Source organism: Diadema setosum, chromosome 3, assembly GCF_964275005.1.
Source record: "Diadema setosum chromosome 3, eeDiaSeto1, whole genome shotgun sequence".
Lineage (NCBI taxonomy): Eukaryota > Metazoa > Echinodermata > Echinoidea > Diadematoida > Diadematidae > Diadema > Diadema setosum.
In genome coordinates this window covers 32,326,770-32,337,214 of record NC_092687.1, presented here as the reverse complement: position 1 = coordinate 32,337,214, position 10,445 = coordinate 32,326,770, and the positions used below count along the sequence as shown (strand labels likewise).

The 10,445-nt window shown below is 37.2% G+C and overlaps 1 protein-coding gene across 1 annotated transcript in view; it reads left to right on the top strand.

Annotated features, from left to right (window-relative positions):
- The first annotated feature begins 571 nt into the window (after positions 1-571).
- The window catches only part of LOC140246788 (kinesin-II 95 kDa subunit-like), a 45,088-nt gene continuing 35,214 nt past the window's right edge, over positions 572-10,445 (top strand). The window contains exons 1-2 of the mRNA XM_072326120.1: positions 572-643; positions 1,233-1,423. Coding sequence (XP_072182221.1) covers positions 572-643; positions 1,233-1,423 — 263 coding nt within the window. The remainder of the gene's footprint in view (positions 644-1,232; positions 1,424-10,445) is intronic.

Here is a 10,445-nt window from a genome sequence, read left to right as displayed (position 1 = left end):
GGAGCTTAAATCTGCATAGAGAGTGGTCCAGGGAAGTTTCTAAAAATAGATTCCACCTTGTACATAAACACTGTACAATGTAAGAGACATTCTGATTGGAGCAATGCAATGTACAGTAACCTACAAAATAATTCCCTGACCCTTTTTGATATATCACATCTTGTGAGATGTAATTAAAATACAGATTGTACACTGTTCAATTTGGAGTGATTATGTCATACAGATGTAGTCTTATGTTCGAACCAGGTTGAACCTGGTTATCACAATTATCACAGACTTGCATTGTACACTGGACAGCAAAAGAAAGTACCCACTTCTGTCAAAGGCCGCACACAAAAATTCATCCTCTAGAAATAAACAATGTTTCTACGTAGGTATGCTGCAATATCCATTCGTAATCACATACCCGATAGCAAGTGATTATCTTTATTACAAAGAAAAAAATGGCACGCAGAGCATCTTGGTCACTGAATCAAAAGTCACAAAATGCAACAGAATGAGCCTTACAAGTTTTACACAAAAATCAGTGTCACAAGATGAAAAAAGCAGTCACAAACATCAATTTTCAATAATGTGTATGTCCTCCTCGTGCCTGGACACATTCCAGGCATCTCTGACGCATGCTCTGGACAAGCTGTCTGGCGTAGTCCTGGGGAAGTTCTGTCAATTCCTCCTGCAGAGCTTGGATCAATGTTGGTTGTTTAAAAATGTTGTCCATTCAGTGGCCATTTTTGGATGGTGGAAAGTGCTTTTGTGTGTGACTGTTGATTCAGTGACCAAGATGCTGTGCATGTCAAGTTCTTCTTTGTTTAATATAAAAGACATCACTTGCTAGAATATGTGCATAGTGATTAGTAAAGGGGCATTGTAGCACACAGGTGTACAAAAATTATTTTTTTCTAGGAGGTGAATTTTTGTGTACGGCAGGGTTCGAAATTGGCGATGGTCCGCTGGCCATTGGCCACCCAAAATCACGTCGGACTAGCTATAAATCATAAAATTCTGAAGTTACTAGTCCGTCTGGCTAGCCAAAATATTGCTTCAGTGTTAAAATTGATTCTAAGTAGTCCGCCTGGCTAGTTAAAAGAAAAGTTAAGTGCGACCCCTGTACGGCCTTTGACAGTTGAGTTCAGTGTATATTGGAGAGACTATTAAAATGAGGTTGTTTAGATCTGGTTTCCATGGCAACAAATGATGTCACACTTTGGTACTCCATTCCTTCTCTCTTGCAGTCGAAAAAGAATGCCGAGTCGGTGAAGGTCATCATCCGATGTCGACCCCTGAACGACAAGGAGAAGGGGCAGGGCTTCGAGAGGGTAGTGGAGATGGACACCAAGAGGGGCGTGGTGGAGGTGCGGAACCCGAAGGGTACCCCGGGAGAACCCAAGAAGTCCTTCACCTTCGACACCGTGTACGACTGGAAGTAAGTTCGCTGAATTCAGTGCTTGTGTGTTGTAATATAGAGAAGACCCCCTACCAATTTCTACACAAAGATCACAAAGATATGACCCTTGTGTGTTTTTGCAAATTCCTCAAACTTGCAGTCTTAAAAATTGTAACACCAGGACACACATACTGTGTATTAAAGCCATACATTTTGCGAGTCTAAATTTTCTTGAATCTAGAATTCCCAACAATTTCGCAAGTGGTTGAATGCACGATTGTGGAGTCTTGTACTGAATGGAGAAGTGTATGCATAATGTCACATTCACGTCGGGATCAGAGTCAATATTTTCATGTGTCTTTAATTTTGCAAAAAGCACCCAACTCATGAAATTCGCAAATATAAAAACCTCACGAAATATTTGCCGTATACAGTACCCCACAGCATTGTGTACAGAAGAAGCTCACAGTATGCAGGCACACAGAGGCACTAGATACACAAGAGTGCACACATATATACACATGTGTACTGTACATGTACAATACGCAAACACACACAAAATGATGGGGGTGATTTGATTTTCATGTTATGGGCAATTCCATGGGAATGTGGACATGGCACTAAAATTTCAAGTTTATTATATTGCAAAAGAATTACTCATTATGTATTACCCATATATTGAAGTTGAAGAAACTCAAAGAATTATATCAATCGGTCAAATATTTCCCGAGAAACAGCTACAAATGTTCAAGACAATTTTTCAGTCATCCAAATTGCTAAAATGCATGCTTAACTTGATATACATTTTTTTTAAAGAAAAATTCTGCCAGCACTTCAGTTAATTCATTTTAAAGAAGCAAATTGGTTCTACTTCAGTCTCCCATGAGAAAATTTCTATGCCACCATCAAAATTTTTTTATCACCACCTGAAAGTTCAGCCCTTGAGCCATGTAACGCGAGTTACCGAAACAAGAAATATTTTTCATTCTGAAGGAAGCAGTGGAGGTAATTTGTTGGGAATCATAATTTTCTAAATTCATCACACCCTGATACTGTACACAGGATGTTGACTTGAATAAACACTGTCATCACATTAAAAAATGTCAATGAAAAGTGTAACGCGAGTTACCATGTAACGCGAGTTACCGGTATGTAACGCGAGTTACCGACTATAAACACAAGTTTCCACCAACGTAAGCAAATTTTAACACTTAATTGAGCTATATCATGGTGAAAACAATCAAATCCAGTGTTATACACACTATGCTGGACTGAAACAAAGGAGAGTAGCCTAATAAACTGTGATTGTATAATACTAGCATCAAGGCCACTGATCACATGCCACATTGAAGAGTCTAGCCAGGCTTTCATTGCATGTGTACATGTACATCCAGCAGTGAACGAGGCTAACCTAAAATTTATCTTATGAAATTCCTGCATTAGTATTACAAAATTTTTATTACAGAATGCTATAAAGCAGCAAGTGTTGGTTCTAATCCTTATTCGATGGTCTAGTGAAAATGACGCCTGTCCGGAGATCAGGAGGTTGTGGGTTCAAATCCGGCCTGCTCAAGTATGTGTGCCCATGATTTTTTATCATGGCTACTAATAAAACACTGATCAATTCAGTTTTTATTATGTTGATGTAGGGCAATTTGTCAATTAGTTGCAATAACATCTCAACGAAAGCATTTCATGAATTTGAATAATTACACAGTACCCGCTGCATGATATAAGGATTAGAACCAACACTTCTTGTCGGGCGGAAGTTCGGTGGTCTAGTTCCGAGATAATGCCCGTCCGGAGATCAGGAGGTCTTTGTTCGAACACTGCTCGAGTATGCACGCCCATGACTTTTTAATCATGGCTACTACTAAAACACTGATCAATTGAGTGCTTATTTAAGTTGATGTACATTTGCAGGGTAATAAGCCAGTTCGTAATTACACTGTAGCTCATGTACACATTGGTACAAATGACCTTTCTTTTCTCTCAGTTGGTTCGGCACTTCACTCTTTTTCAAAGCGGCATAATGCATAAAACTTGCCCGACATAACAATTTATGGAATTCATGTTCAAAAAAAAGAATGAACTTGCATTTGGATCAGGGGATCAGAATACTCCCATCAGTTTATAATTTAGCAAGCATCCGTTTCATTGTTTTGTATTGAATGCAGTAACAGCTTATTTCCTTTTATATTGCAAAATACCATTCTTGCTGTGAGGTGGATGTGCTGGCAAGCATCATTTAGATAAGGATCACATGAATAACCATCGCATCACAGATGCTTATATCAGTGAATTTACAAACCAAAATGCCTGTTGGTACAAATGAACTTTTTCTGCTCATGCGCAAAGTGGAATTACGAACTGGTCTATTTGTCAATCAGTTGCAAAGAAATTAGAATTTTCAAAAAGACAGGATTTTAATTTTTGAAAGATTGTAGGCTTTTTTGTAAACTTGTCGATAGGGTTTGATACTTTATGTTTTGTTTTTAAAAAAATTTCAACATCTTTCATTTTGTACACTCTGAAAATTATGTACTTATACACCTAAATCATCTGGGTATATATTGAAACATATTCAGGGTCTCTTTGAGGAGTGAAGCTCTTTTTAGTCTTAAACACATTCTTCTCTATCAATTGGGTTGATTAGTAAAATATTTGTTTAACATTTATTCATTTTACTATGTACTAAGCATCTCTCAAAATATTCAACACAAGATTCAGTGCCATCAGAACAGTTGTATGTCATCAATTTGTGTCACCCTGTGTTAGTGGACATAATGTAACGCGAGTTACCGTAACGCGAGTTACCGATGTAAAGGCTCCCTACATTTTACCAGGTCATTGTTACTCAACTTTGATAGTGTTAATTCATGAGTCCTAACCCACTATCAATTCAAGGTAGGAAAACTTTTATCACGATAGTCTAGTATGAGGAGACTTTCCAAAAAGAGGCCTTTATACAATTGACCATGTCCTTTTTGTGTAACGCGAGTTACCAAAATTAAATGATTCAAGAATCCCAACATGTTTGTCCTTTATTTTTCTTTTTGGATTCATTTAGTTGGTGTATGTCTACTTAACCAATGATGAAAAAAGTAACTTGTGGATCCTTCCAATTACAAAGATATTGGCACATTATCCCATAAATGTACCCATTATTTGTAATGCGAGTTACCGTGGAATTGCCCTTATACACGGTATGTAGTATGTGTACACCATAAGACCACAGAGGATGCAATTCGTGCACAGTCACAGATCGGATATTCTTATTTTTTTTTTTTTTTTTTTTCACACAGTCTAATACTCGGTACCCCAAATACAAATTGGACAAAGTGTATAATGCCGAGAAACACAAAACACATAAAAACGAACACACAAGTACTTCTTAGACAGCTTTACGTGTATAATGAACATACAAACGTACGTACTGTACAAAAACACAAAAAACGAAAATGAATGAGCGGTACCGGTACCAACATAGATTTATCAATACCTGTGTGTAATTTCATAGAGTGCCTCACGATTCCTTTTACCGCTTGATTACTCAGCAATCAATAATTGACCAGCATTCCTACGTACAGAGTCGATCTGTTTGTTGGCGTTTGTTTGTTTGTTTTAAAGTACCACTTGTTGTGATTCAGAGATAAAAGTGAGAAGTTCCAGGCAGTTTGATAGATTGTTTGATGTGCTATTTGATTGAATGGCTTGTGAGATGTAAGCTTTTGTACCTTCCACCCCCCCCCCCCCCCCATCTCTAATTTTTTTTTTTTTTTTTTTCCAGTTTGATGTGAAGAAAAGAGAAATTAATTCACAGGAGTTCAGAAGCACAAACGTAGTCAATAGTGGAATGAGGGATATAATACACAGTGCTCAATTACTGGGTTAATGTGGTCTGTGAATTATGGTTTTCACCTGCTTCACTCACTAAAACAGCCTTACCATCATGGAGAGGTGTGATACAAATCACTGGAATTAGTTTGTTTTTACAAAACCATAGCATAAAACAGTCTGACGTTATTGTACAATTTGTATGTAACAACATTTTTACACATGTTGTTACTTAAGCTGAGCATTTTTAAATAACGTTAGTGAAATGCTTTCATGGTCACCTGATACTGGAAAAACGAGGACTGTTCGTGTGCATTTTAATTTCGCAAAGAAATTAAAATGCACAGGAAAGTTTGTCTAGCCTTGCATTGAATGCCAGTGGCAATTTGCGAAAATTTATGCTGTAAAAAAGGCCGTCGGCCCCAATTTACGAAAAAAATCATTCCGCGATTATAGCATGATTTAGAGTATTGGAGATCATGAGGACTGAACTAATGTTTAACTCTGGATTGTGGATTCTACGTATTTTAATACATGTATGTGTCAATACTATACGTGTACAGGGTACAGTACAAACTGTAGGGGTAGAGAGCCTTGATCATGCAATAATTCTTATCTAGGAGTCCAGTAATAATAACAACAGCAATTCCGTTAAATTCTTAATTGAGAAAAATTGTCTGCAATGCAAAATTGCAAGTCATTATCTACACTGTTGAAACTGTGATGTAATTACTAATATTTCAAGGGAGAACATACTACTTTTGCCCTGGAACTGAAGCAGTTACAGCTGTACACTGTATGTACATCACACTTTTCATATTCATTTCACACAGACACAAAAGTGGTGTCCTTACAAGTCATGATACGTACATTGTACGTTGTTCAATATTAATACAACTACACTACACATACATGTACATGTACGTAATTGTAACTGTACCTGAATCTCATATAAAACCTTTTGAAGACTAGATCTGTCGTCTTTGGGACATGATACATACATGGTATAAGTTTGAACTTCATAGGCATAGCACTTTCTGAGCTAACCTCTGCACAACTTTTGGGGAGAAATAAAGAAAGAAGAAGAAGAAGAAGAAAGAATCCGTACAGATACAGAAAGTGATCCGAGAGGATACTCGGATCACCTAATCATGTTTCCTTTGTGCTTGTACAATGTGCAAGATGTATTCCAGATAGAGAAGTCAAGATATTTTTTGGTGAGATTACATTGTTTGTGACCTCTTTCTTCATTGAACATTTTTTTGTCATACCTTCCAAACAAAGCAAAACAAAACAAAACAAAACAAGATTGTCTACAAAATGCATTTTTATAAGCAAAGGAAAGAACAAATCATAAAAAAGACAAACAATACCCACAAACAGGAAAACACTATAATAGCAAATTCAATGACTTCAAAAGAGACAACACTTCATTTAAACTTTGATGAGTTGTTACAGTGAGTTTTATATGCCATATCCTACCTTAGAATTCTATAGTTATCCTTGGTTTGGGGCTGTCTCAAATTTAGATTGATTACCAAAATTACATGTGAAATGTCCGATATTGGGTGTGCGATAAAAAAAAGAGAGAGAGAAAGAGATAGAGAGAAAGCACAAGACTATTTGTAGCTGATTTGATTTCGCACCCAGACACGATCTACATGTATGCCCACCAACGAAATATGAATCAAATGAAGTGAACCATGGCTCTGTGGATTGATCTGAGATACAATACATGGACTTGGAAGTATCATGCTTTTGCCTCGCATGAAAAAGGGGAAAAAAAAACGACAACATTAACTACTAGTATGCAGTCTTGTACAATTTTGTATTATACACTAACAGGTGATGAACAATTCTGTGACAACAAATGGTACACATATTTGTTCCAAGGAAAGAATCTTGTATAAATTTCTGAAGCTGTAGTGTTTGTAAAATGCTGAATCAAATCTCAAATTATCAATAGGTGCAGCATGAATGCAAAATTGTGCATGGTACAAACTTTGTACAATGTACACTCTGTACATTAGCCCGTTGAGGACAGGCTGACTTTAAAATATTTTTCTACATGTTGAACACACATTTCCCATAGTCACCTGCCGGAGTATACACGGGACTCATCTTCAACATGTTTATTTCTATGTATTGTGTATTTTCCAATATTCTTGGCTAGAATGAATAATATAAAAAAAACCTGCAAATACCTTTGATCAGCTCTGTGGAAAAAATAGATTTATAGAAAATGATAATCAGGCAAAAATATCAACATACTTTATACAGCACATACAGTACAATAAACAAACAATTATTTGATATCAGTTTTAATACTTCGCATTTTGAGGGACCTGTGAAAGTCATTTTAGAGTATGATCATCTATAGGACTGGTGTAAAACTTAAAGATACAATCTGGATGAAATGCGCATTGCGTGTCTTCATCAGCCCGAAGTTCAAACTAGCGGGATATTTTGTGGTCTTAGAAAATAGCCCGATACTGCGAATATGCGTCTTCATCAGCTTGAAACGCCTGCTTTGGGAAATTAGTCCGAAAATTGACGCATGCGCACTTCACAATATTACTCTGCCTACAAGCTCGCGGTTCGAAAGTGGATTTCCCCACTCAAAATCTCCTATATCACCGTATGTACGATACTACAACCAGAGGGAGGTAAGCAGTACAGCAAATTCTCTCCAAGGGGATATTTATAACGCTACCTCCCTGGTTTTAAAGATGTCAACAACAGTAGGCCTATAGTACACACATGTGATTCTTGAATACACCGTGCGTGTAATGTACTATACACAATTACTAGCTTGTTCACAATGCGCTTTCCATTGCCAGCTGGCTAACCAGAAGCGTGGAGGGATCAAGAAAATTTTGGGCTGATGGAGACGCACCCAAAATAGCGCGCTATTTCACGAATTAGCGCTCTAGTTCACGAACTAGACCAAGATTTTGGGGGAAATTTTCCCGATCAAATAGCGCGCTGTTTGCGTCTTCACTACACAGATAGCGCGCTATTTTGACATCGGACTAGTTTGGTAACCGCAAGATAGCGCGCTATTTTGAAACTTCGGGTTGATGAAGACACGCCTATTGTGTGGTTTCACTTACTCAGGATACAATTGTATATCAGTCCCTTGAGAATTGTAATTTTCAATTCTTAGCTTTTGGTTTTTATAGCTTCCAGCCAAGCTACAAGTTTGTACATTGTATGGCATGATACACTGTATACAGTAGAATGTGACCAACTACAAAATATGAGATAATCAGTGACCAATTGTGCATAGTATTGTTCTCAGTCTGTAATCTCATTGGATTTTTGAGCAGCATCTTTCATCCAAAGGCTGAAAAATTACTATAAAATATGTGACCCTACACCTCAAAACGAGCAAAAAGTCGCCAGACATGAATTTTTAGTTAAGACCAGATTCTGAAAGAGCAGACTTTAGAATGATGTATAACTGAAATCAAATGGACTCTCCTAACCAATCTAAATATTGGAAAGAAAGCACAAACTCAGGAAAACTGAGAAAAGAGGCTCTGAAGTACAGTGTCTATTCAAGCCCTTAATCTTTACCAAACCGTGCTGGCTGTGCGATGAATGGGACAAAAAACAGGAAGTAAACCACCAGAGTAACAACAATGAAGGGATTATCAGATTAAACTTAAATCAAGCATGCCTCATTAACACATTTTGTCCATAATTAATGCCAACTTTCAAAGCAGTAACACTATCCTTTCAAAAGTCATTGGAGTTGAAAGTGAAGAGTGTGGACAAGGTTTTTCAGAAATGAAAAAGGGATTCTAAAGACACACCTAATCACACTATTCTACCAAAAATATTCAAGATAAACTGCTAAAAAACACACTTTCCTACCCGTTTTATGATACCAAATTTTAGCATAATTTAAAAGAAGACCCGCTTTTTCAGAAAATATGAAAAGTCAAGTTCGGCTAGGTTGACCCATTTCACTTATTTTCAGTCCTCACGCAAAATCAGTGTGTGCGACTTTATGTTCGTTTTGAGGTGCACGGTCACATATAATGTGGCTGGAGCAAAGACTACACCTCCATTTCTCCAGCTGTGTGCTGTGAATAAACGTCATTGCTCTCCTGTACAGTATGATACTGTACATCACTGAGGGAAATAGATAGTGACACAATGCATTGTATACATTGTGCAAAATGTAATGGAAAGACCATGGATGTACACAGTGTGGTGTGCAGTACAGGTGTGATTCATTATGCAAAAATTGCACAGAATGGATTTAATGAGTAGATGATACCCCATTTTACAGTGTAGTAGACATCACTTGAGCTACCGTATTAGATGCTGTCTTTGGTGAATGACCATCCCCACTTTACTACTGGAGTACGTAGTTTCCATGGGAGAAACATGCTTGTATTAAAGGGGAATTTTTATCCTCTTTTTTGTTTTCCCAAGGGGATGGGGTACGATGAAATGTAAGTGCAAAACAAAAAACAACAACATGCTATTTATTCATGTACCATACACCTTGTATGTACAAATGCAGGTACTACATGTAGGTCCTATGTACACGGTATTAAAATTCCTCTAATGTCTAAAAGAATGATTTAGTATGTAAACTAAATGATGATAGAATTGAATAGAGAGGATTATCATGGATTTAGTAGATTGAACATTGTGAATGTTTTATGCTTTGCTGTACAATGCAGATTATGAGAATGCTTCAAACTTTCATACAGCACAGATATAGCAAGTGTGGGACCAGGCATTTCACTGTGTGACTTCATGTGTTAAAGCGAGTACAGTATTGGTAGAGATGAGGATTGGCTTTTAACTTTTTGCGAGATACCAAGAAAACACCTATGGCATAGTACAGCTAGAGCATTCCATTTGGGGGGGGGGATGGACCCCCCCCCCCCCCCCCCCCCCGAGATCTCGGCCATCGGTGGCACGATCGCGATGAAATTTTGCATGCATGAGACCTGCGTCATAATCTACAAGATTGTGTCATAAGATTTTTTGAAACAATCAATTTCTAATTTTAATTAATTAATTATGCAAATTAAGCTCAAGATCATATTTTAGCCTAATTAAAAGCATTGAGAGTCTAATTTTTGGTCTGTAAATCTGTTGCAGCATATTCAACGATTGTGCATCACAAAAAACTTCCAAAATTCATTTCAATTCTTATGTATTTTATTGTTTTCAGAATTTCTTATGTATTTCCTTGTTT